The 27,323-nt window shown below is 43.4% G+C and overlaps 1 protein-coding gene and 1 long non-coding RNA gene across 4 annotated transcripts in view; both read right to left on the bottom strand.

Moving 5' to 3' along the window:
* Positions 1 to 1,697: 1,697 nt before the first annotated feature.
* LOC119263458 lies at positions 1,698 to 7,838 on the bottom strand. The gene is made up of 4 exons (XR_005130278.1): positions 7,379 to 7,838; positions 6,956 to 7,041; positions 4,159 to 4,274; positions 1,698 to 2,606 (listed from the first exon to the last, which is right to left on the bottom strand). It is a non-coding gene; the product is annotated as an uncharacterized LOC119263458 (long non-coding RNA).
* An 8,889-nt stretch (positions 7,839 to 16,727) lies between these two features.
* Positions 16,728 to 27,323, bottom strand: part of syt16 (synaptotagmin XVI) — a 48,530-nt gene continuing 37,934 nt past the window's right edge. For 2 of the 3 annotated variants that reach the window (XM_017683381.2, XM_017683383.2), the window contains exons 4-7: positions 21,875 to 22,191; positions 20,394 to 20,852; positions 19,567 to 19,750; positions 16,728 to 17,793 (exon numbers count right to left, since the gene is read on the bottom strand). In XM_017683381.2, coding sequence (XP_017538870.1) covers positions 17,480 to 17,793; positions 19,567 to 19,750; positions 20,394 to 20,852; positions 21,875 to 22,191 — 1,274 coding nt within the window. In that variant the 3' untranslated portion in view covers positions 16,728 to 17,479. The remainder of the gene's footprint in view (positions 17,794 to 19,566; positions 19,751 to 20,393; positions 20,853 to 21,874; positions 22,192 to 27,323) is intronic. The other variant, XM_037538344.1, reaches the window with a different exon arrangement.

Below are 27,323 nucleotides of genomic sequence, written 5' to 3' on the forward strand. Positions count from 1 at the left end.
GATACTGAAACTGAAACAAGACCAACGTCACCATCCAACTGTACATCGATACGAAAAGAACTTATTAAAAGATAGTAGATGACACGTCGCATGGCGTCTTAAAATACACACCAGTCGGGCGAAACATTCTGACCGCCTCCTCGTTTCTCCATGCCCACTTTATCAGCTCCACTTACTGTATAGCTCCACTCTGTAGTTCTACAGTTACAGACTGTAGTCCATCTGTTTCTCTGATACTCTGTTACCCTGTTCTTCAGTGGTCAGGACCCCATGGACCCTCACAGAGCAGGTACTATTTGGGTGATGGATCATTCTCAGCACTGCAGTAACACTGACGTGGTGGTGGTGTGTTAGTTTATGTTGTGCTGGTCTGAGTGGATCAGACACAGCAGTGCTGCTGGAGTTTTTAAACACCTGAGTGTCGCTGCTGGACTGAGAATAGTCCACGAACCAGAAATATCCAGCCAACAGCGTCCTGTGGGCAGCGTCCTGTGACCACTGATGAAGGACTAGAGGATGACCAACACAAACTGTGCAGCAGCAGATGAGCTGTCGTCTCTGACTTTACATCTACAAGGTGGACCGACAAAGTAGGAGTGTCTAATAGAGTGGACAGTGAGTGGACACAGTGTTTAAAAACTCCAGAAGCACTGCTATGCCTGATCCACTCAGACCAGCACAACACACCATCCCCACGCCAGTGTTACTGCAGTGCTGAGAATGATCCACCACCCAAGTAGTACCTGCTCTGTGAGGGTCCATGGGGGTCCTGACCACTGAAGAACAGGGTAACAGAGTATCAGAGAAACAGATGGACTACAGTCTGTAACTGTAGAACTACAAAGTGCAGCTATACGGTCAGTGGAGCTGATAAAGTGGACAATGAGCGTAGAAACAAGGAGGCGGTCAGAATGTTTCCCCTGACCGGTGTAAGTTATGTTTGTACCATTGCTTAGCTTGTTAGATAATGTAGCTTGTTAAAATGTAGTTTTTGTTAGAGGTAAAAAGGATGTGTTGCCTTTTTTTTCAATTGATCTACATTTGTGGCGCCACTAATCATCACTGAAAGAAACAGAAGTGTCAATAGAGGCCATTTTATAAGCGGTTTTCTTCGTAAGCCGGTTAAACTGGATTAAAAAGGGCTGTTTCTGTGTGGCAGAACTGAGAAAAGACAGACAGAATGAACAGCCAGACCTGGTGCTGCTCATATAAGTCGAATAGTTGTGTCTGAGTCGTATGGGAGGGGGGAAAAGGCAACCCACTTCTTTCCAGATCTAGTTTTCCCAAAAGCTATCCAGCTGGATTTCCACTTCTGGAAAAAGAAATCTTTTCAACAAATCTACAAAACAGAACCAGAATGGACGACTTTGGTAAAAGCCCAAAAAGTGGGCGGCCTTCAATTCCAGCTGCTCTTGCTGACAATCCAGGATGTCAACACTAGAGAGCAGCAGAGTTCCATTAGCCGTCTCACTGACAACAGCTGCTTCCTAAAGTCCTCCAAATGTGTTTTATCAATAACTAGGCTTTTAGGCTGAACCTCACAGACACACAGCCCTCATATTATACGCCATAGCAGGATCACATATATAATAATATCTTTGTTTGGAATTTGTGGCTCACAAAGCGAAACAACTGCCACGTTTCCATTTCGTTAAGCAACACCTGACACTGTTTTTACTTACACAGACACAAAGTGCATGGCTTTATTTTTCTTTTTTTTCAATCCCTGAAAAAATGCTTAGATAGGTGATATATCTTTTTTTTTTTTTAAAAAGCAAAATAAAAGTCCTAAAGGTCTTGCATTTAAGATCAATAAGAGGCAGTTAGGCTTGAGTGAAGTAGTCCATGTTTTTTTTTTCTGTAGGAAAAGAAAGCAGACCCTGATTCGCCGAAGGTGCAGCCCCAGGCACGACTCTGAGCTTGTTTTCTAAAGCTGGGGCCCCAAACCCACCTTCTTTTCTCTGCAACGTGCCACCAACAACTTGGCGTTTGCTTCAAGTCACAGGCTGGCAGCTACAAATGCTGCGCTTAAAGAAGCTTAAACGAACGGCCTCTTGACAACGGACCTCCAATACTGCTCTACCAGCTCAATGACGATTGATGATGTCCCAGTCCGTTTAAGTACGCGCTGAGTGCTCCAGCATTCAGTCAACCCAAGCTCAAACATTCACCTCATGCTTAAACGGACTGGGACATCATCAGTTATCACTGAGCCGGTAGAGCAGTATTGGAGGTCTGTGGTCAGGAGGCAGAGCGGGACAGCCTGCCAGGCCGCAGGGGCACGAGGCCGGGGAGGCGGCGTACTGCAGCAGGCTGTACGGCTGGAGCTCCTGGAGGCCGAAGGTTTGCGAGCAGCATTCTGCCACCACCACCTTCAGCCTCTTGCAGCCCATGTAGAACAGTCTCTGCGAGGCCGGACCCCTCTCTTCCTCCTCTTCATTCCTCTGCCTCTCTCGCTCACGCTGATCCTCGTCCAGGTGGATCTTGCGCAGCAGGTTGTTGATGAGGACGGAGCGGCGCAGGTAGGCCTCGGGATCGTCCAGGAAACGCAGTTTCTGCAGCGAGAGACGCAAGATGCAGCTGCGCTCCTCGTGCAAGATCAGGTGCTGCCGGGACAGAGATGAAAAAAGTGATATATACAAAACGTTCACCATTTTCTGAAAGTAGTCGATCGGCCGAGATATGTCTGGCATAGATTTCTGAGATCTCTGTAATGCTACAACGATTTCAAATACAGCACTGGAAAAAATGTAAAGGTAAAGCCTTAGTGTTGATACTATGTGCCATCTTTCCCAGAAAACCCTGTTAACTGTCAAAACTAGGCACCTGAGTGCATTCTGTCAGAGTAAAGTGGGCGGGAAGGGGGAAGGGCTTATGCAAGGCACACGCCCACACTTACATGACTGTGATATTTTCTGAAGAGTTTATGACCTGAAGCGAATTTTGAGGGTTATTTTGTTAGAGAGCGACAGGCAGTGAAAACATTTCTGATGAATACATTTCTATTAGAGAACTTTAATTTAGCATCTTCCATCCTTTAAAGATAGTTCTGTATAGAACTGTTGATCATGTATGTACGTTAACTTAAAGTACTTTGGGGCAGTCTTGGGGTGGAGGTTAGGGAACTGGTCCTGTGACCAGAAGGTCACCGGTTTGATCCCCAGTACTGACAGTCCATGACTGAGGTGTCCTTCAAGAGCAAGACACCTAACCCCCAATTACTCCCCTCATGCTGTGGATAGGGCTGCCCCTGAGTGTATGTATTCACTAGTGTGTATGTGGTGTTTCACTTCACGGATGGGTTAAATGCAGATGTGGAATTTCCCCATTTGTGGGATTAAAGAAGAATCACTTACTTACACTTTAAGTATATATCGTCATTATTGGAATAAAAAATCTTGTATCTCCAAAACGGTAACTTTACAGGAGAAGGAAAAACTTACTTTACTTTTAATGTAAGTCAATGGAACCAGAATTTTTGCCAAGTCATTTTGGGCCGTTTCTTTTGGTCCATTTGTCATGAAATGTACAGACAACGTAAAGCACAACAGGCATTTTTTAATTATTGCAAAAACTGAAAAACGACAAAAATGGAGATACGAGGTTTTCTTCCGACAGCAGCGACACACTGGAAGAACCATTTTAATGCAGGAACGGTTAAATGGTTCTTCTCTATGACAGAAAACCTGTTGTATGTTGTTCTTTAAAGAACATCTATAGTACCAAAAAGGGTTCTGCTATTGTTAATCATTTAAAGAACCAGTGAGATGCTTTTGGAAAACTGGGCCCTGTGTGGTCTACAATAGCAGTTTTGCGTAATCAAGACGTTTTAAACACATAAAATATCTAAAACTGAATCAAACCTCGGCCTCAGTATGGAAAATCATACAGAACCTGAAAATATGTGTATTGTTGCACCTCCACTGAGTTAGACACATCAGCCTTGTAGCTCCAAAAGAAGCAAACGTCTGACACCGGGCATGTCTCGGCTTACATGTGGGCCAATGGGAAAGCGTGCAAATGAGATTTTCTGCTAACCTGTCGCGCTAAAGAAGATCACGAGTGAGAGGAGAGTGATAATTCACGGTTTTGGACGCAGAGTTAAAGAGGAGGGGAAGGTGTAATTAAAAGCAGAAGCGTGAAAACTGGAGCTCTCACTTTTTGTAAATATCCCTGTAGGCCTCCTTGGACATCCTCCTCTTCCGCATACTTCCTCTTAAAGTAGGCGACTTTCGACGTTGTTGACCGATTAGGGCGCACTCAGCGGGAAGATCCTGAGGGAAATAAGCAAACTGGACTTAGTCCAGTTCTGCGTCCGCTAGCCACCTCAAATCTGAAGCATCAAGTTAGTTATGATGTGTAATATTTCAAACAAAGTGACCTCTGTGGACTCGTGACGGTGCACGTATTTACAATTTTAACACGGTTTTTGAGATTAAATTCTTAAAATAGAGCTGAAAGTTGAAATGTTTTTACATCAAAATCCCAATTTGAAAGCGGGCGATTTTCAAAACTCAAGAGCTGCGTTTTTATTACATAATAGCTTGTCAACGATGCTATCTTAATAAATTTGAAATTAAAATAAATAAATAAATACTCAGAGCCTGTAAGCTGCCTGTAGATGAGTTAGACCAGGGGCTGTTAGAAAACCAAACCCCCTTGAGAGCCACAATATTTCACGTCCATTCTACCATCTTGGCTGTAAATATATCTCAGCATGTGTTGATATACTAGAAAAGTATATAATATAAACAAAAACACAGACTCTCTTTGCTCTGATTTAAGCTGTAGCTCAGCTATAGCTGCTTTTCTCGCATCTCCGGCAGGAAACCTTTCCCGCAACAGTAGACCAGTTTCTTGAAAACGTCTCTCGGCGTTTGATTTTTTACGCGGCTGAAGTCGCTTCTCATTCACCAGCTTCTTGTTTGACTTATCGTGTTCCACCTTAAATGGTGCCTGAGGCGCCAGAATGTAACTGCTGCACAATTTAAGGTGGAACGGGAGAATTCGAACAACACACTGGTGAGTTAGCAGCTGATCCCAGCTTTGTGGCTTTTTGGTGTTTGTCAGTTTCTCGTTGCAGATTAAACGCATCAGGAAACCAGCTGGAGTGATTATAAGTGCTATTACTTTTCATTGGCTACGAGCCTACTAGCCTACTACTACTACTACTCTGCGTTGCTATGGTGACCGGCAGTCTGCGAGCTAATCTTCAGGGTGAATCAGCAGTTCTACATTAACTCCAGCGTTTAAGACCATTTACTGCTAAACTGTGTTGAAGGACCAGCAGAGCTTTATTTTACTGTAGAGGAGGATTGTTTTATTATTACCCACTGATCTGATTCTGCAGTGGAGCCACAACAGGGCAGTTAAAGAGCAGCTCCACAGCCTCATGACGCCGATCTCTGAGTTAGACCAATCAGAAGCAATAAAACACCTGTGTTCTGCATATGTGACATCACAGGCATCACAGCTAACCGGTTGTCTGACTGGTCTTCTGGGGCAAAACAAAACAGGCCTGTAACTTAATTTATAGAAAATGACTGCATTTCAATCCCAATATTGGTCAGTTTTAACCGCAATATTGATCAGTTTTAATCTAAATATTGATCAGTTTTAATCTAAATATTGATCAGTTTTAATCGCAATATTGATCAGTTTTAATCGTAATATTGGTCAGTTTTAATCATAATATTGGTCAGTTTTAATCGCAATATTGGTCAGTTTTACTCACAATATTGATAAATTTTAATCTAAATATTGATCAGTTTTAATCTAAATATTGATCAGTTTTAACCTCGAAATTGGTCAGTTTTAATCTAAATATTGATCAGTTTTAATCTAAATATTGATCAGTTTTAACCTCGATATTGGTCAGTTTTAATCACAATATTGATCAGTTTTAATCTAAATATTGATCAGTTTTAACCGCGATATTGGTCAGTTTTAATCACAATATTGATCAGTTTTAATCTAAATATTGATCAGTTTTAACCGTGATAGTGGTCAGTTTTAATCACAATATTGATCAGTTTTAATCGTAATATTGGTCAGTTTTAATCGCAATATTGGTCAGTTTTACTCACAATATTGATCAATTTTAATCTAAATATTGATCAGTTTTAATCTAAATATTGATCAGTTTTAACCTCGAAATTGGTCAGTTTTAATCTAAATATTGATCAGTTTTAATCTAAATATTGATCAGTTTTAACCTCGATATTGGTCAGTTTTAATCTAAATATTGATCAGTTTTAATCTAAATATTGATCAGTTTTAACCGCGATATTGGTCAGTTTTAATAGTATCCAGACCGTGTCACATAAAAAAGGAGGGATCAAATCTCCAGACAAAAAATGGTCCATTGTGCTTTGTACCAATTAAAACTTTCTTACAGTTCTCAAGAAATGTAAAATGTTAAATAAAACACCTACAAATTCCTCCCAGTGTCTAAGATATTTACATCTAAACAGAGCATTTTATATTAAAAAAAGCAAATCATTGTAAAAATGCAACTATTTAGTCACTTCAGGGATTAGACTATGATCAGCGGGTCAGGCAGCAACACCAACAAGGAGACCTTTCCTGATGTGTGTGTGTGTGTGTGTGTGTGTGTGTGTGTGTGTGTGTGTGTACTTGTGTGTGTGTGTGTGTGTGTACTTGTGTATGTGTGTGTGTGTGTGTGTGTGTGTGTATGTGTGTATGTGTTTGTGTGTATGTGTGTGTGTATTTGTGCGTGTCTGTACGTGTGCGTGTGTGTGTATGTATGTGTGTGTACTTGTGTACGTGTGTGTGTGTTTGTGTGTATGTGTATCTTTGTGTGCGTGTGTGTGTGTTTGTGCGTGTGTGTGTATGTATGTGTGTGCGTGTATGTGTGTGTGTGCGTGTGTGTGTATGCATGTATGTATGTGTGCGTGTGTGTTTGTGTGTGCGTGTGTGTGTGTGTGGTATTTACCTGAGGGCTGCAGCACACACACCTTTCTGACCACTGCTCTGTTCACCTGAACATTGCTCCACTCTCTAACACACGTCCTCCAACAACTAGGAAAAAAGAGAAATAGATAGATAGATAGACAGGCAGACAGACAGACAGACAGACAGACAGACAGACAGACAGATAGATAGATAGATAGATAGATAGATAGATAGATAGATAGATAGATAGATAGATAGACAGACAGACAGACACTACTACCTCTTGATTTAGCCTAATAAATGCTCTTGGTTGTCAGCGGCCACTGTTCCAGTTACAGCCCGGTGTAATAACTCGGGGTTCCGGCAGCTCTACCGGCCGCTGCCCGGGTCACCGTTCAATGAGCCGTTAATGAAGTCTGGCTTGTTCTCAGACTAACGGGCGGTTTAATGGCTCAGTACTCACCTCCTCATTAGGCGACACCGGCCGGACAGACGAGCCTGCGAATCCAAACGAACAGCAGGTTTCTTTAACGAGCTGCGCTCGGGTTTGAGCTGCAGCGGCTCAGCGGCTCAGCGGCGCGGCGTCCAGCGGATTGGCTCTGCGCGTTACTCGTTAACGGTTTTCGAGTTGAGCGTTTTTCAAATTTCAAATTCGAGTTCAAAGGATTCGTAAACAAACCGCCAGGGCTTCGCTCGGCGCGGCGCACCTGACTAACAGATCCGAGCAGCCCCGTTAAAGAGCGGGGTCAGCAGTCCCGTCACGCCGCTGCCTGCGGGCCGCGCAGCTCAGCGGTTCATAATCTCTCCCAGAAGCGGCCTCGAGCCCAAAGTCGATGATAAGAGTATTCGCTGTCCGCTGCGCGCGCGGTCGCTCCGGTTCCGTGAAGAACACAGTGCTCTTAAAATATCACCTCGCAACGGCGAGCAATAACACGCGCCCCGGCGCCTCCTGATTGGCCCTCGCAGGAACAGATGTTGCCTGTTGCTAGGAGAGTCGCTAGGTAACCGTGACGCTGCGCCAGGCTCCATTCTTCTCGCGTCGCCCTTAATACGCACACACACACACACACACACACACACACACGCACACGCACACGCACACGCACGCACACACACACACACACACACACACAAACTCTCTCTTTTCACTTTCTGTCTTTTACTGTTTCTCTCTCTCTCTCTCTCTCTCTCTCTCTCTCTCTCTCTCTTCTCTCTTTTTGTTTATATCTATCTATCTATATATATATATATCCATCCATCCATCCATTTTCTAAGCCGCTTATATATATATATATATATATATATATGTGTGTGTGTGTGTGTGTGTGTGTGTGTGTGTGTGTGTGTGTGTGTGTGTGTGTGTGTATTGCTATTGTCAGGAGAAAACCTTGCATCTCCAAAACTTGGAGACTGAAAAAAACTACTTTAGCTTTAATGTAAGTCAAAGGAACCGGAGATTTTTTACCAGTAACCATTAAAGGAGTAACAGGCATTTTCACATTACGTCAAAAACTGAAAAACACAAAAAATGGAGATACAAGGTTTTGTTGTTATATATACACACACACACACTCACACAAATACATGAATTGGTTGAGAGTGGACCACAACCCCAAAATATCCAGCCAAGAGCGACAATGTGGTCAGAAACTAAAGTCGCCACTTAATCTATTTCATTGCATTTTGCCCTAAACCCTCATTCCTGGACCCCAAGACTGAACCACCACTGAGTAACACCAGTTCATTCTCTCACTTGGACTTTCAAGAAGTTAAAAAATAACCACATGTGCACTGATAGACAAAATATATGGATTTTTAATCTACAAAACCACAGGAACAGCACACATGTTCATGCATCTGCATTACAGGCAGTGTCAGGTGTAGAGCTGACTTTACAATGCTGAGATCCATGCAGACGATTCTGGACAAATTCCACACATTTCATGCTGGCCTAATACAGCCTATTGTATTATAAATGCAACATTTTCATATATGCTCTGTAATATTGCACAGGCACTTCATATTCCTATACATCTTAAACATGCGGTATAAAAGATGAGTTTTTTTTTAGACGTGGACCTTGTTTGATTTTTTTGTGGATATATACGGTACTGTGCACAAGTCAGAGACCATCCTTCTGCTTAATTTCCAATCAAAACATACATTATATACATGTTATTCAGTTTTCAGGAGATATTTTTGAGGATATATAATCCACTTGCATAAGGAATGGGAAAGGCAAAGAGAAAAAACAGGAGTCTCCAAAACAAAAGCTGAAAAATTAATTAAAAGCTACAGAAAAAATGGGATCCTAACAACCACCTGGAAGACCTGGTCGACACCAACACTGCCCAAATCAGATAAACAGCACTGAAAGCTTTCGTCTCTGAGAGAGAAGAGAAAATCAAGCTGCTTCAGGTCTGAAAACATCCACAGGTGTTTCTGTCCATCCTTCCACTGTGAGAAGACCACTCAGCGCTGTGGGTCTGAAAGGACGTGTAGCTGATCAAGAGGAACCTCGCTGAGAAAAGGAGACGGACACGCCAAACAAAGAAGCTGGACGATGGACTGACCACCTGACCACCCCAGAGTCCAGACCTCAGCACCACTGAATGGGTTTGATTACTTCAGAAAATGAACCAGCTTCTCAGACTGAACTTTGGAGGCGTGTCTACAGAGAAACTGAAAGGGAGTCTCCTGAAAAGAGTGGATGGTGGAATAAAGGGAAAGAGAGACACACAAAATGCTGAAAATTGTGATATTATTGTCATTCGTCGAGGCGTCTGTGTGATTTTATGTTAAACATATCAACACAAACATATTAAACACAAATCTTGGAGCATTTCATTTCATGAATTTTTCACACAACGTAAAGCCGCTGTTCTCAAATGACACAGAAAAGGAAATATTAAAAAAATGGATATACATGTTTTTCTCTGCACAGCGACAATGGGCTTCATTCGCCCACCATTGTTAAGAAGAAATTTCTTCTTCAAACCCACTTACGCCATTTTCACGAAGACTCTGACATCCACCAGTGTTTTCTTCTTAGGTAAGAACAAAATCTACACACACTTAAGAGCACAAGGGTGAGAACAGTTCTGCTGTTTAAGGACGTCATAAATCTGTAGTAGACATTTTCGTAGCGGCTTTCATAGAAAGATATTGGTGAATGAGGTCCAATAACTTTCTGCTTTTTATCAGACACTGAAAAATGAATAATGTAACTACTGTGAGTTAGGTGAGTATATGATTTTAACCCAGTACACTTTTGGGTCAAATTCAGCGAACATCTCCCCACATTCAGCTAGCTCTCCATTCTGTGTGCGCACTGGAAAAATATCCAGTGTTAGTACACAGGCCTAAACGAAGCATCTCAGACCGAGACACACAAAACTGTTCCAGCCAATCAGCAACAAGGGGCGCTCATGTACAGGACCCGGGCGGAACGGCCACAAGCTGAACTCCATGCAGTGTCAGAAGGTGAGAAGGCCGAGAAAAGCCCTGAATGTTCCTGCTGCACTGACTTGAGCTTCATCCAGTTGAACGGCATGAAAACGGATGAGGAGGCCGATCTGTTTCTGTGACCTTGGTGGGTCACATTAGCTTATTCTTGCTGATTCACAGAACCAATAGGACTGTATTGGTCTGTCCCCCTTGCTAATGTTCGTGGTAGCAACTAGTTTGCTTCACATCAGCAATTGTAGCGACAGTTTACTAACCCACAACCAAGCTAACGTCAGTTACATTACTTGCTGTGTCATTGTTCACTCTGTTATATCACAGCAAATACAATGTTTGTGAAGGGTTTCATGGCCACGAAGATCTAAAAGTTTGCCAGCCAAGTGTTGATCACTGCACGTCCATGAATTTGGAGAGCGGAGCTTCTGAAGGGGAACTGAAGTGAGGGGTGTATTTGTTCTGCTGTCAATGTTCATTTGTCATTGCCTTTAATGACCGTTTTCAAATTAAAAATTTGAAAGGGGGGGTCTCTGACTTTTGCACAGTACTGTATATAGTACACAGCTCCAGCCACGCACAAACACATGACATATAGTCTTTGCGGTCATGAGAAAAAAAAATTGATATGTTTGCAGATGGTCTGACACTTGACAGCGGTCAAAATAATGAAATTTTAGTTAGTATGGAGGCATATAAAGGCTATACACATCAAGAGCCAAAATGTAGAGTTATAAACAGTTATAACAGTATGACTCTGACTTGTCATATAACGTTATGAAGCTAATAACGACTGGAGGGATTAAAATGATCAACATGTGATGAATTTGGGAATTAAACTGGCTGTAAACACTGCAGTCAACAGTCTTTTTGCCTATTTTGCCTATTTTGACTTATGATTCTATCACACTTGGCAAAGAAGAAGGTGCTATTTTCGTTAAGACAAACCAGAATGACTTGAAACTCCATGTGTAGTTGTGAGAACTCACTACACACAAGTGTAATTGTATGTGAACTGATTTTCCTCCACCTCTTTCCAAAAAAGCTCCTGATCAATGAGAACTCAGCTCTGAAGTGCTTCTAAGCTTGAGGTGTGAGAAATAACAGTCAGCTAATCACAGGTCTACAATTAAACGTCTGTTCATGCAATCACAAGGCAGCGGTCACCGCCGGACCCACAATGATGAGCGGTACAGCAGAGAGCACTCCAAGTTAAATGAGTCGATCAGCTCTCCGCTGAGACGTCACTTCCTGGAGACGAGATAAGAGGGCACAATACGAGCTGTTCTAGGTAAAGGACAGCTGGAGCTGTAAAAGCAAATCACAGTAATGTTCTCCTTTCCCATGCACTTCTATTGCTTTACAATAGTGGTGACTATTGTAGTGTGTCTTGCAGACACCTTCCTGCCAAGGTCAGCTCCAACCTAAAACTCTGGATCCCAATATGCACTTCGTCCAGCTCATCAGATACCATAGATTGGTGGAAGCCGGTGTGGCAGAAGGGCGGAATTAACGGTGCATTCGGACAGGCCTTGGAAACTCATAAACTCTGGAATTACCTTGGAAGACATACAAGGAAGTTGCTCTCAAGTGCCTGACACCAGTGACAGTATATACAGTTGTATGCCCAGTCATTGGTCCGAAGACAATCAGTGATGTCACTGGTCCATCTCATCAAATATACACAGATCAGGCGTAACATAATGACCACCGCCTTGTTTCTACGCTCATCGCCCAGTTTATCAGCTCCACTTACTGTATAGCTGCTCTTTGTAGTTCTACAGTTACAGACTGTAGTCCATCTGCTTCTCTGATACTCTGTTACCCTGTTCTTCAGTGGTCAGGACCCCCATGGACCCTCACAGAGCAGGTACTATTTGGGTGATGGATCATTCTCAGCACTGCAGTGATGCTGACGTGGTGGTGGTGGTGGTGTGTTAGTGTGTGTTGCGCTGGTACGAGTGGATCAGACACAGCAGTGCTGCTGGAGTTTTTAAACACCTCAGTGTCTCTGCTGGACTGAGAATAGTCCACCACCCAAAAACAACCACCCAACAGCGTCCTGTGACCACTGATGAAGGACTAGAGGATGACCACCACAAACTGTGCAGCAGCAGATGAGCTGTCGTCTCTGGCTTTACACCTACAAGCTGGACTGACAAGGTAGGAGTGTCTAATAGAGTGGACAGTGAGTGGACACAGTGCTTAAAAACTCCAGCAGCACTGCTGTGTCTGATCCACTCAGACCAGCGCAACCCACACTAACACACCACCACCACGTCAGTGTTACTGCAGTGCTGAGAATGATCCACCACTCAAACAGTACCTGCTCTGTGAGGGTCCATGGGGGTCCTGACCACTGAAGAACAGGGTAACAGAGTATCAGAGAAACAGACGGGCTACAGTCTGTAACTGTAGAACTACAGAGTGCAGCTATACAGTAAGAGGAGCTGATAAGATGGACAATGAGCGCAGAAACAAGGAGGTGCTCATGATGTTATGCCTGATCTGTGGTAATGACACACTGGTTTCCGACTTGAGTTGATAAGGTTCATCCTAACGCACCATAAACCTGATTTCCATGCAGATCTACTTGGAAGATATTCATCTGCATAAACATGCTCGCTCATTTATCATGAATATGGTATCCAGGGTCTTTGTTAACTGTAGGGTAGCATCGTGTTTATGACCCAAAACCAAAGGAAAAGAAGCAGGAGCCTGGATAAAAAGGAAGGTTCTTATTGTCCGTAAGGATGTCCTTGACCACCTCACCCAAGCTCCTCCACCTGTTTTCTTGCAGACACTGCTGAATCCAAAACGCAGAAGGAAGCTGAATCTTGATTTAGGCTTAAACACAAAGTGGACACAAAGTGGGGAAGTCATATTCTCATAGGCCTACACTACGGTGGTCCTGCTAATCTACCTTTACATAACATAATATATTGTGTAAAGTGGTGAACGACGTGATAACAGGTTACGAAACAACGTTAACAGCTGTGATGCTAAGCAGCAACATCAGATATGCAGCAGTAACTGGTTTTCCTACAGGCAGCACCGCTGGGAAAGAAGCAGCCACAGCTGTAAAACTAGCGCGACATATTTAAAAAGACGTTGAGCACTTTAGCCTAAATATGCTTGCAGCACTGTTTGTATTGAGTACTGATAACAGTTTGTCAGCCTAATATGAAGCAGGATGGAAAATGAAATAGTTAAAGCAGCACTATGTACGTTTTAGGGATTTGGCGCCCTCTCTGGTGAAAACATGTACCTGCAGGTAAGGTCACTGGCTCTGCGCAGCCCTGGAGAACTTTAATCTGGGAACCGGGCACATTTTTCCGAATCATCCGCCACATTTAATAAGAGGCTTTCAATGATACACCCTGACAAAAGATGGTTCTTCAAGGGTTCTTCTTTAGTAAAGAAAATGTTTTTTTATAGAACCATAAACACCTAAAGAAGCATTTGGTTTGTTGCAGGCTCTCTGAATCACGAAAGGGTTCTTCAGATTGACGCAGAATGTGCTGTAGATGGTTCTATATAGAACCTTTGTGAAAATGGTTCTACATAGAACCATGAACACTCAAAGACGTCTTTGTATCAGTAAAGGGTTCTTTGCATGAAATATAGGTTCTACGACATATAACCTTTCTGAAAATGGTTCTAAATAGCACCCTGAGTGTTCTTCTTATCATTAGTGTCAAGCTTGTAACAACTTAAAAACCCTCTTGCGAGCTACTCAGAACCCTTTTCAAAAGGGTTCTATATAGAACTGTCTATAGCACATTCATGCACATTTTCAATCAATCCGAAGAACAATTAATCATGCAAAGGCTTCTATATAGTTCAAGGTTCTACAAAGAACCATTTTCTTTAGTAAAGAACCCTTGAAGAACCATCTTTTAAAGAGTGTAGGCGAAAGTAAAGCTAGGAGAGTTTAAGCGACGGCCACTATGCTGTCACTACACTCCCATTTCAGCGACGTAGCATGTTTAATCGTACACAGTGCAACTTTAATGGAATAACAGATTCACAGATCAGGCAAAACATGTCACTCATTGTCCACTTTACAGTTACAGACTGTAGTCCATCTGTTTCTCTGATAATCTGTTACACTGTTCTTCAGGGGTCAGGACCCCCATGGACCCTCACAGAGCGGGTACTATTTGGGTGGTGGATCATTCTCAGCACTGCAGTAACACTGACGTGGTGGTGGTGTGTTAGTGCGTGTTGCGCTGGTCTGAGTGGATCAGACACAGCAGTGCTGCTGGAGTTTTTAAACACCTCAGTGTTGCTGCTGGACTGAGAATAGTCCACCAACCAAAAATATCCAGCCAACAGTGTCCTGTGACCACTGATGAAGGACTAGAGGATGACCAACACAAACTGTGCAGCAGCAGATGAGCTGTCGTCTCTCACTTTACATCTACAAGGTGGACCGACAAGGTAGGAGTGTCTATTAGAGTGGACAGTGAGTGGACACAGTGTTTAAGAACTCTCAGACCAGCTCAGACCAGCGCAACCCACACTAACACACCACCACGTCAGTGTTACTGCAGTGCTGAGGATGATCCACCACCCAAATAGTACCTGCTCTGTGAGGGTCCATGGGGGTCCTGACCACTGAAGAACAGGGTAACAGAGTATCAGAGAAACAGATGGACTACAGTCTGTAACTGTAGAACTACAAAGTGCAGCTATACAGTAAGTGGAGCTGATAAAGTGGACAATGAGTGTAGAAACGAGGAGGTGGTCCTAATGTTACGCCTGACTGGTGTATATTTCATCACTTCCAATGCAGCAGGGTTGATACAAAAAGCACTGAGGCAAAATGCGTTTCTCCTCAAACACTTTCACAGTGAATGTTCCTAATGTACACATTTGTCTGTTTTAGTATTTGCCAGCTTATGTCTCCGCTAGAGTTCGTGGCTTCTCGCTGCTGCCCTCTAGTGGTACTGGCTCAACCTGGCAAACCGACTACAAGGGAATATGCAGGCATACAAGACAGTGATTTCACCTTGTTTCACCCTGAGTGAGGGGCATGCAGTTGCAAGGTGTCATGGTTCTTGCAACCAACAAGCACAATATTGTTGCAGAACTGTTTTCATGGGAGCTGATAGCTACTCAAGTACGAGCTATTCTGATTATTTCCTGTGCAAATTACACCACAGACACAGTAAAGAAAGAAAGAGGGTGCACTTGCATGTCCTAGCTAACAAATTTTCTCTAACAAGCTCAAGCGCTTTCATCTGATGCCAGCAGTCAAACCAACACATCAAACTCTGGCTAACACTTTCACTTTAGGCCCTGCTGCCAAATTTTCCCCTTAGTCTAAACAACACAGTCGATCAGCCAAGACATGTTTGTTTACTGAAGTTTACTGCAATGGAGCTACAAGACTAACAAGTAACTGAAGCTTGTGGCTAACAGGTTAGCTAACCCAGGGTTCGGCAACTCAAACGATAAGAAGAGCCACTTTCTCCAACTTGGGAGCCACAACATTCAATGCCCATTTTTAATGTTTTCCCATCTTGGCTGTAAATCTGTCTCAGTATACTTTGATGTGCTAGTAAAGGCTAACAATATAAACGAAAAACCAGACTTACTTTGCTCTGCTTTAGGCTTCAGCTCAGCTATAGCTGCATTTCTCGCATCTCTGGCAGGAAAGGGGCAGACGTGGGCTGGAGGTTAGGGAACCAGCCTCGTGACCGGAAAGTCGCCGGTTCGATCCCCAGAGCCGACAGCACATGACTGAAGTGTCCTTGAGCAAGACACCTAACCCCCAACTGCTCCCCAGGCACTGCAGATTGGGCTGCCCACCCCTCCGGGCCAGTGTGCTCACTGCCCCCTAGTGTATGTGGTGTTTCACTCCATGGACAGGTTAAATGCAGAGGTGAAATTTCCCCATTGCGGGACTAATAAGGGTCACTTAATCTTAAAGGCTGAAGTTGTTTCTCATTAACCAGCTTGTCATTTGAATTTTCCCGTTCCACCTTAAATGGTGCCCGAGGCGGCACGATGTAACTGTTGCACCTTTTAAGGTGGAACAGGAAACTTCAAACAAGTAGCTGGCAAATGAGAAGCGACTTCAGCTTCATGACTTTTTCGTGTTTGTCAGTTTCTCATTGCAGGTTAAACGTATCAGGAGACCAGCCAGAGAAATTCCATTCGTCTCCAAATTATTGATGCTCATCTTAAATCTCTCTCTTTGCCTTTTCCTTAGCTACTAACTAGACGCGATTGTTGTCTGTGTTGCTGTGGTGACCAGCCGTCTGCGCTGATCTTCAGGGTTGAAGGGTGAATCAGCAGTTCTACATTAACTCCAGCGTTTAAGACCATTTACTGTTAAACTGAGTTGAAGGATCAGCAGAGCTTTATTTTACTGTAGAGGAGGATTATTTTATTATTACCTACAAACCTAATTCAGCTGTGGAGCCACAACAGAGCAGTAAAAGAGCTTCATACCACATGTTGCCAACCCCTGAGCTATCCAGTTGCTAAAGTATCTTAAGTGGTATCCCAGGTGGTTGCTAAGGTGTTGCTAACACACTACTATGATATTTCTGCTGGGATGTTGCTAGGAGGTTGCTAAGGGTGTGTGTAGGTAGTTGCTATGCTATCCCAGGTAGTTGCTTAGATGCTGCTAGGCAGTTGCTACAGATGCTAGGATCTTGCTCGTGACCTTCAGTCATGTTGACATAAGAAGGTTGCTCAAACTTTTTGGCCACATATATCCACCATTATGCCTGATCAACCATTCCCAATCGGATCTCGAACACACCAGGACGAGTGCGCAAAAATATAAAATATAACAATAATAATAAGAAGAAGAATATATCATGAAAGTTACAAGAGCACCACAAAAAGCAGTCTTCTAACACTCAACGTGTCTTAGCTGATCGACTACTTCCGTGATAAGCCGAAAACTCTGAATTTGATCTTTAGGTGATCCCTTGCTTTAAATAAACCACCACATGTTCTTTGCAGGCCATCAGAAACATCTGGTACTTCCAGATTCCGCAGGCGTCCCTTTGCCTACGTGTTCTGTCAGGTGTCCAACCATTTCCAACCCTTTCTTCATCCATCCATCGCTCTGTCTCTCATTCTGTTAGGCCTCCAGGAGTGTGTGCCAGCGGCAGACTTGCTGGTTGTTGCTCTCCTTCATGTCCTGCCAGTGCAGCGCCTCTTCCTCGCCACTGCTGTTCTGGCCCAGCGCCAGCCAGCCAATCATCTCCTTGCGTTTCATATTGCGGCGGTTGTAAACGGCAACCATGAGGGTGACATCGGACAGCTGGAAGAGCGCCACCTGGAAGACGAAGGTCTCCTTGAAGACAGGGTTGGGCTGCCCACGCCGCACCGACGTCTTACAGCGAGAGATCTCCTGACCCATGGAGTTCAGCAGGGTCAGTTTGCCATATGTATCTATGAGGCAGAGTTTCAGAGAGAGAATTAGTACAGTACAGTGCATAAGTCTTAGGCACCTAAGTAAGTTGTTTAAAACCATTTATCTGGATAATAACTTAGTTTTTTATAATATTAGAATAAAAGCAGTAAAAATTAGCATTTTTTTATCTTTTGTTAAAGTTAGAACAACAGAAGTTCTGCATTTCCTCTAAGCCCCAGCAGTCCCATGGATTTCCATCACCAGCATGTCTAATTAAACGTAATGAAGCACTGATTGAGCCATCATGAGCAGTAGTGGATACTCACATACTCACATATGTAAAAATCAGTACTTTTTGCATTCATGTTGTTTAAAGCATAAAGTCCAGAATCAGCCGGTTCCGAAACGGACTCGGGCCATCAGGCTGCTGAACAGCCAGTAGTGTTGGTGTATCAGTCTACAGGCTTGTCACTGCACCTCTGAGTCATCATCATGATGATCTCCATGGACAATCCACACCTCATCCACTCCAACAGACTCTGATCTTACTGCATCTTCAATCTACTGGGGCCTCTTTTGAGTGAATCTCCCTGTATTAATAGTGACTATGTCTAATAATAATATCCTGCTCTTGATAAGACTAGATGTACTAAGAGACTGATATGGAATATGGAAAGGATCATGTACCTACTTTAGCACCCAGCTTCGTCTTTGAGTTCATCCAGTGAAATACAGGACTTCGTTTTTAAATAGATCAATTTATCTGTAATTAGTTGTTACTGCAATAAACATTTGGAGTCTATTGGCAATAATTTGTTTGCTTTCACTGCCTTCAAAAAGGCTGTTTTGTTCAAATCACAGGTTTTGTGAAAGAAAAATCACTCAAGACATCTCAGAAAGAAATGAACATTGAGATGCATATTGTTTATCGCCAAAAGGAAAAAAATCAAGATATACATTTTTAACTGTATCATCCAGCCCTAATCTACATTCATTTTCTAAACAGCTTCCTACAAATGATGTGCTGTGGATTTGCAGACACCTAGCGCAACACTCAAATCATTTTGCACGTCATCTGCAAGAAAATTGGTTTTATATTATTGAAAACATTCCAAATTTTGGAATGAAAGCATTCATAAGGACTTACATGCAGAGCTCAAAGTCAGTGGCCATTAATAATAGTGGTATGACTGCAGCTTGTGTGGGTGTGTATGAAGGATATGTACCTATTAAAGTACAATATGTGTTCAATTAAAAAAGCACCATGCTCTTTATTTATCTTTTCATTCTATTTGTTATTAGTCATTTTGTTCTTTTAGATTTATACAGACATAGTGATTATGGAGTAGGAATTGTTTGTCCTATTGTCACCAAAATACAAAACAGTAAGTGCTAAAGTGGGACCTATTTGTCAAACTGCTCAGACCCTGTAGACTGATCATTGTGGCTATACTTTATTACTATTATTATTATTATCACTAGCAGTAGTAAATGTCCACTATTAGTCCCACAACGGGGAAATTTTACCTCCGGAATCTAACCCATCCGTGCAGTGAAACCCCACATACACAATAGTGAAAACGCACACTAGGGGGCAGTGAGCACACTTGCCTGGAGCGGTGGGCATCCCTATCCACAGTGCCCAGAGAGCAGTTGGGGGTTAGGTGTCTTGCTCAAGGGCACTTCAGTCACATACTGTCGGCTCTGGGGATCAAAGCGGCGACCTTCTGGTCATGAGGCTGGTTCCCTAACCTCCAGCCCATGACTGCCCCCTAGTAGTAATATTAGTAGTGGTAGTGTTTGAGCGTTACCTGGGGGCCGGTTGAGTGCCAGGTTGCGGAAGTGGCTCCCTTTAATGACCTCGACAGAAAGGCGGCCAGTGGTGGCGTTGTAGGCCAAACCCAGCAACAGCTCAGGAACTCCACCATGAGACAGAGACTGACAGGAGGAAGCACTATCACTCTGAGCACTCAGAGACACCTGAGAGTCAATAGCCTAGAGAGAGAGAGAGAGAGAGAGAGAGAGAGAGAGAGAGAGAGAGAGAGAGAGAGAGAAAGAGAGAGAGAGACCACAACATAGTTCTACTCTATTAGAAAGTCTACCATTGTAGCTCCACTTCGCTGGTGTACAGTTAGAGACTGAAGCCCATCTGAGATGCAGTTTCTGTTAGCCATCCTCTAACCCTTCATCAATGGTCATGTTCTGACCACAGAGCCACTCTCAACCTAGCAGTGACACTGACATGTAAAAATCAGCAGCACTGTGCTGTCAGTCAACTTTCATATTCTCTTGATTTTTCTGTTAGTTTTACAAGCATGTTGTTAAAAATGGTAACCAGTGTTGATTCTATTGTACAACAGTAAAGCTGCTTTACTGCTGAGAGGCTTTGATTTCTTCAACTGCAACATAAAAGACAGATTTCCGGTTGCTTTTGCTGTTCCTTCAGCGGGCAATGCTTAAAGAACCTAACCAACCAGAAACTGACCAATGAGGAACAGGGCAGATGGGGGCTGATTAACTCTAGACAACAGATAAGTGGAGCTAATAAAGGGAACAGAGCACGAGTACAAATACCACTTTCTTTCATTATTGACATTTATTATTACCTTTTTGTGTTTCCGATAAAGTGGACACTTACCTTCAGGTTGCTGCGAGGTTCAAGTACTAGTGTGGCCTCCATCTGTCCTGTGTCAGTGCTGAGTTTGCTGAGCCTGTAGATGGTCTCCCCCATCATTCTGTCTCTGTTCATCTTGCCCAGCGCGTACAGACGGAAGCGCAGTGCAGATGATCTGAGCTCGGACAGCTCCAGCCGTGAGAACCGGAACGTTTCCCCAAATCGGGGCGCTGACCCTCGTTGCACTGCCGTCTTGTAGCGTTGACGTTTTCCCGGCAACAGGGCCACGTGCACCTGCCAGGAGTCCATGCCGCTCCGGGCCTTGTCGGGAATGCCCTGGGCCATTACCACGGTAACCAGGAGCTTGAAGGTGTCGGGCCGGTAGTCAAGGACGACGATGAGGTCGCCGCATTTGGAGATGGGGAGGCGGGGCGAGGTGGTGGCAGGGCGGGACAGAGAGCTTCTGCTGCCTGAACGCTCCTGCTGGTTTTCAAACAAACATGCTCTTTTAGTTTGGTGCACATTGACGGGTGAAACAAACAAATAAACACAAACTAAAACATGCAATCACCACCTTCCTACTCTGTCACACCTCTCCATCTTCGCCTCTGCTATAACATACACAGTTCTCAGCCACAATACTGGATACATGGTATTTCATCAATACTGTTACAGAGTCTGGTCATCCTCTAGTCCTTCATCAGTGGTCACAGGACGCTGCCCACAGGACGCTGTTGGCTGGATATTTTTGGTTGGTGGACTATTCTCAGTCCAGCAGTGACACTGAGGTGTTTAAAAATTCCAGCAGAACTGCTGTGTCTGATCCACTCAGACCAGCACAACACACACTAACAGACAACCACCACCACGGCAGTGTTACTGCAGTGCTGAGAATGATCCCCCGCCCAAAGAGTCCCTGCTCTGTGAGGGTCCATAGGGTCCTGGCCACTAAAGAACAGGGTAAAAGGGGACTAACAAAGTATCAGAGAAGCAGATGGACTACAGTCTGTAACTGTAGAACTACAAAGTGCAGCTATACAGTAAGTGGAGCTGATCAACAGGGCTTCATCACTCCAACTCATCCCAGTGGTGTTCATTAGAGTTTCATCATTCCAAGTGATCCCAAAGCTGCTCAACAGAGCTTCATCACTCCAGCTCATCCCCACGATTTTTACTGGAGCTTCAGCACTAAGACTCATCCCAAAGGTGTTCAGTGTTGCATTATCACTCCAAAGGATTCAGGTTCACCGCTTTAAAGTCCAAAGGCACGGCTTTACACATCTTTTGTGGACACTGGCCGTGATCTTTGTATATGGCTACTTAATAGCTCGTTATTCGTCTGCCAGTGCTTTTCTAGGGAAATTACGACGCTGTGCACAATTGGACTCAATGTCAACACTGAATCTACCTTAAATAGCCAAATCCATGAATAAGAAAGGAGTGTCAGCAGCTTTGAACACATAATGTATGACTGCACAAACACATTCACATATTCACTTCAGTACCTCAGGGCTCCAAGTGGAGGAGCTGTCTGTGGCCTCATTGTCATAACCCTGGTTATCCATGGCCATGTCCATCTCCAGACTGGGCAGTGGAGTCTGGCGCCTTTCCTCTCTGTAAAGGGCCTCGGACCTGTTCCCTGTGTCCTGTGAGCACATGGAGGCCACGTCACCTCTCACAGACAGAGGATCGCTCAGAGGGTTAATGGGGGTCAATTCCCGCTGGAGGAGGGTCCGGGACAGGGGGTCCCTTCGCTGGGACCCTTCACGACTTTGGCAGGACAGAGGGTCCTGGAAGCTCTGTCTGCTCACCCGGTCAGCGTCTGTGGAAAGGCATGGATCGTAGATAACAGACACATACAGTACAGCACAACAAAATATCTTGTTATCTAAATTTCTTGTTTTCAGTGATATGAAGGTGATTAAATTTGCGAGAATGGCTGAAAGCCCCCCGGCATTGCCCCAATTCTCTTAAGCGATGCAGCAAAACCAAATACCTAAGGGCATTGCTATGGAAAAGGTGTGTCTACAAGGGGGCTGAATGTCATGTCCCACCATTCCAGCAAAAAAACAAAGTTCATAATTTCAGAAATGATACTGGTCAAATTGCTGACCGGTGCATACAAAGGCCCTACCCTTTTGCCCTCAGACTGTCCAAGTGCTCCCTTGGTCTGCATGTATAATAGTGTTTTTAACTAAAAAAGAAAAGTATTAATAATAATAATTGTGCTTTATAAAGCCATTCATCATGAGCCATTTCAGCCACGCTATGATCAAGTCAGCCTTATGGAACTGAGCTCGTGGATCAGCAGTAATCCATGAGCTCAGCATAGGGGATGCTGACCTTATGGTCATGTGCGGTTGATCCAGAGCGTCCTATTCTAGCGGTCAAGCTGTAAGTGTGCAATTGAATGCCTGTATTAGCAGTCTGGCACCAAAATTCCTTGGACATACTGGTTCCCCAAATGCCCAGCGGCCACCGACAGGCCCAAGTTTTACTACACAATTCTATAATCTAAGAAAAGCTCAGCCAGTTTGCCCAGGAGTCCCTTTAGATACTGAATAACAGTAAGTTTTAGTGTGTCATAAGCCTGGGAATTTAAGGGGTTAAACAAATCCCAGCAACAACGACGCACTGTACAGTATCAGACAATAAGCTGGACATTGCGAATATGTGTCACAGAACATGCAGTAAGCCCACATGCAAATTTACTAACGTTATGGATTATTGCATGCAATATTTCTGGCCTGCAGTGACACTTCCTGAACATCTTGAACGCAAATGCATTTTAAAAAGGCTGCGCAATTTATCCATTTCATAAACGTGTATAAATGCGGTCCGTGAGTGAACAGGCTGAATGACAGCCACTGCCAAGGCTGTGTTTTTCTATGAATGGAAGAATAAAATGTTCCGTTTCACCATAGTGGAAGTGTTCTGTTGCCGTGGCAACCGAAGATGTGTTTTCGCCAAGGAAACAGAACATGGCAACAGTGACGAAAATCCTGAGAAATTAAATTCTCCGAATCTCGGGCTGCGTCTCAAATGAACTTCCTTCTTCCTCATGTGGTGAACTAACCTGGGAGCCAGTCACCGGTGTGTGCCCTAACCGAGCGAAGGCTTCCCTCAGATCACTGCAGCATTCATATAAGCTCATATAAGTCACAGTGCTCACTCAAAGTATTTTCAGGTTTTTGTTGTTTTTACTGTTGAACTGTGAACCGTTTGGTGAGCTGGGTTCAGTATTAATGTGACACTTGCTTTTTTTCACTTGCTTTATTTCTTTAGGTGGAAATTCAGTGTATATGGAATGAAGGATGTTAAGGCCAGTGCATGCTGTGTAGCGTCAAGTAGCAAATTTAATGCAAAGCACAGCTTTACTGCACAAAAAGCCAATAAACATTAAGCTTACGTTCATTTTTACATATTACTTGTATAGATTTAATTAAATAAAACCTTCAGCACCATTTATGAACGACTCCTTATATCAGCTAACTCATCGAAAAGAAGCAAGGTGAAAAGCATCATTAGATCAGGTGACAGGCGTTGGTCAGTTTGTCTTCAGTCCGTTCTTGCCGATTTTTCTTCTTCTGGATTAAACTTAGTGTAGTAATGGCAAAACGCTTAATGGTGCACAGAGAACTCGAGCTGGCTGCCGCCACGCATCAACGTTAATAGGTGAACCTTCATTATAAACAGTGGTTTTGCGCTTTTTGTCCGGGGTGTGGTGGCCTTGTGTTGTACAACTCAAGGGGACTCATATGTTTTACTCTGGGCAGGATTAGGGCCCAAAAGTGAGCAGGTATGTGTGTATCAGGGGTCTTTAATTAAAATTCAATAAGGTCTAGTTAGAGGAAATTTCCTCAAGCAAAGGTCTGGAACATCATAATGTCTAAGTTACTTGATGATTCAGTGCCATATATTCTATACCGTAGCAGCCTAGCAGCTACATCAATATCTTTTACAGTCAACATAAATCAAATAAAGTCCAATTCAGTCAAATTTCAACAGCATTTATTGTCAGTTTTTCTCTTTTTAGAGCACGTCATGTGAAATAACTTCCCTCTGACTCACTTTCTTCTCTGACTGCTGTTTCTCGTCTCATCCCTCCCCTGGGTGGCGCCACTCACTCGAGTCTCAGTGCTCATCGTAATGCACAGATCTGATTGGCTGAGTAGTGTCACGTGATATCTACAACGCATGCAATTGGTCTGTGAGTCTCCCGGGCTGCTAAAGCTACCGTAATGACTAGAAATGTTATGCCGATTCAAACAGGACCACCCTGTCAAAATTAAATAATTCACCACAGTTTATAAGTTATAGGTCCAGGTCCGCATCAGACAGCATCTGGGTCTGGACTCGGACGGCGGTCCGCCTATTAGTGACCTCTGGTGTATATAATTTCCAGCCAACACTGGCAAACCTACCACTCAGAAAACGACCACTGACCCTACCTCGAGTAAAGGTTTTGAAAATGGGTAAGAGACATTGGCTAAAGTTATATACCTGCTGGACAATGACTCCCTTAGGCCATTCTACTCCAAAGAACTGAGCAATTATACCGGTACAGACTTTAAGGGTCTTAGCTCAATTGCTAACCCAGTTTATCATGATTGGTAGTCAGCAGGTTAAAGATCTATTCACCCTAAAACATGAGTGGATCCTGAATATGCTAAGCCTCCAAATCCAAGTATTACTCCGATAGTGAGTGCCTTTACATGCGCTCAATAATCCGATCATAATCTGATGTCTACAGTTATCTATCTGATTATTCAAAACGTCAAACAGCTCAGAGCGTTTGTGTCTGGTTCCACAGCACTGGATGATCTCCGAAATCGCACTGAAAGAGCCGCAAGTGCAGAGACACCCGACACGCTCAGTCCAGTCTGGGCTGAGTTGGACTGTGGCGTTGATGTCGTCCGTACAGCTGGAGGAGGTTCAGACTGAGACCTCGTAAAATTATATAATAAACTTTCTGCTCATTTAAACCAGTTTAAAGTTCACTGCATTGATCTGTAACGGTTTACAAGAGAAATCACGTTGAAATCGGGTGAATCTTTTAGAATCAGCCTGTATAAAACACTAAACCCATTAGAATAGCTGTAAGCCAGGACACCTCTTTAAAACTCCAGCATTTTCAACTCGATCTACATTTATCTGCTGTACATGATCCATGACCACAGACAATAAATTCCCTGTAATTTATTAACCCCATAAATTCCTAAATCTGCTACTGTATTACGTCATAGAAAAGGACGGAGACTAGCTGAGTTACTCTTAAAATATAAGAGGCAGAAATGGAAACCCCCTGCATATAATGGCCATTTAAAGAAACAAGAAGGTTGCCGATTGGCTTCTGTTATATGTCGAGTCAACAGCCTTTCGGTTCCTTTCTAAGAACAGTGAAAAGTGTTGAAAGTATTGCCTCAATCAACCATATGTACAGATGGAGCAAAGAGGGATCAGGTTGAAAAACACTCAAGATTCAATACTGTAATATTGCTATAGATCCCTACGCAAAAGCCGATGCCAGTCCTTTTCATCAGTGGCATTCATGCAATGACTGCACCCGTTTGTCCTTCGATCACACACAGAATGAAATCCATAATCTGCTGTAACTGCAGTTTAATGGCTTTAGATTGTACAGCTCCCTCTGGTACACTGCAGTGCTCCTGACTGACTGAATGAGAGCAATCAGGTGCAGAAGGAGCAAAGTAACCACCAACTATGATACTCTCAGTGCCAGGTCTCACTTGCAGTATGGGCTATTTAAAGTGTCTGGTTTGTGCCAACATTAGCTTTGGATCATCATTCCAGAAGTTTTATCCATCCGGCACCTGAAGGATATCTGGCAAACATCTTTCATGGTTTCATAAAGGCCAAAGGCATCCTCTTTCCTGTTGTGGACCACATCTGTGCAATCTGACGGGTTCTCAGAGAGCTCCTTCAGCATTTTTTGGTTTGGATGTGGGCTGAGCTTGGTGATCAGATTACAAGATGATAGAAATATGCTAGATTTTTTCTGCTGTGGGACGTTATTTCATCTAAATTTATAAAGTTCAATCTGACCACAGATTAGCCCTGTGTAAACTGCTTCGTAAGCCCTTCTCGGTGCCTCTGAGAGCTCTTTTGATCTGAGCCTGATCTGCTGCCTCTCCCAAGCTCATAATCCATCTTCTCGTTTTTATGTAAAACTGGCCCTTTTAAAGTGCTCTCAGATAACTGGCTCATGGGTTTGCATCAGTTTTGATGCAGCTGGTGCTCATCTTCTGCAGATCAGAAGAGCTACAGGCAGGGCTGTGCAGTGTAAAACTACTGATGCGAATGCTAAAAGAGAATAATTCTGTGCAAACACAAGTAAGGATGTGTATGTGCACTGATTTGTCTGCTAAAAAAGCCTAAAATGTTTTGCATTCAGAAGCTGAGGCACCCCCTGCTGTGCTTACTGTGCTAATAATCTTTAGCTAATAACCTTTTTAAAATTAACCGATTAAAACAAAAACATATTAAATAACACAGATTGTTGTTGTAGTAATAAACTATATTGCTTCCCATTTTGAAATTTATGACTGCAAAAATAAGTGGATTCATAAGCTCCTGCTGGTGTGGGTTTCCTCCTTCTCAATAATGCATTTGAAAAAAGATTACTTGGGTGATACTAGCACCCCAATAAGACAGGAATACCAGCTCTTTTTCTCCTTTTCTATGTTAATTAAGCCGTTTTACTGCAGATTGAAAACTCAACAGTATCTGTTTATTTAGATGAAATCACTGACAACACGTTTATATGGCTGTATCAGAGTTAGTACAGCACAGGAGCTGCTCTGCAACTTACATCAAACTTTAGTATGTTATTATTTTGAATCAGAATGATATAGAAAGTGTGAGGATGCTTCAAGTTTGACTGCTTTTATGGAGGACGAAGCACTCATTCAGAAATATGGACAAGTGTTTGAA

Source organism: Pygocentrus nattereri, chromosome 5 (assembly GCF_015220715.1).
Source record: "Pygocentrus nattereri isolate fPygNat1 chromosome 5, fPygNat1.pri, whole genome shotgun sequence".
In the NCBI taxonomy this organism is placed as follows: Eukaryota; Metazoa; Chordata; class Actinopteri; order Characiformes; family Serrasalmidae; genus Pygocentrus; species Pygocentrus nattereri.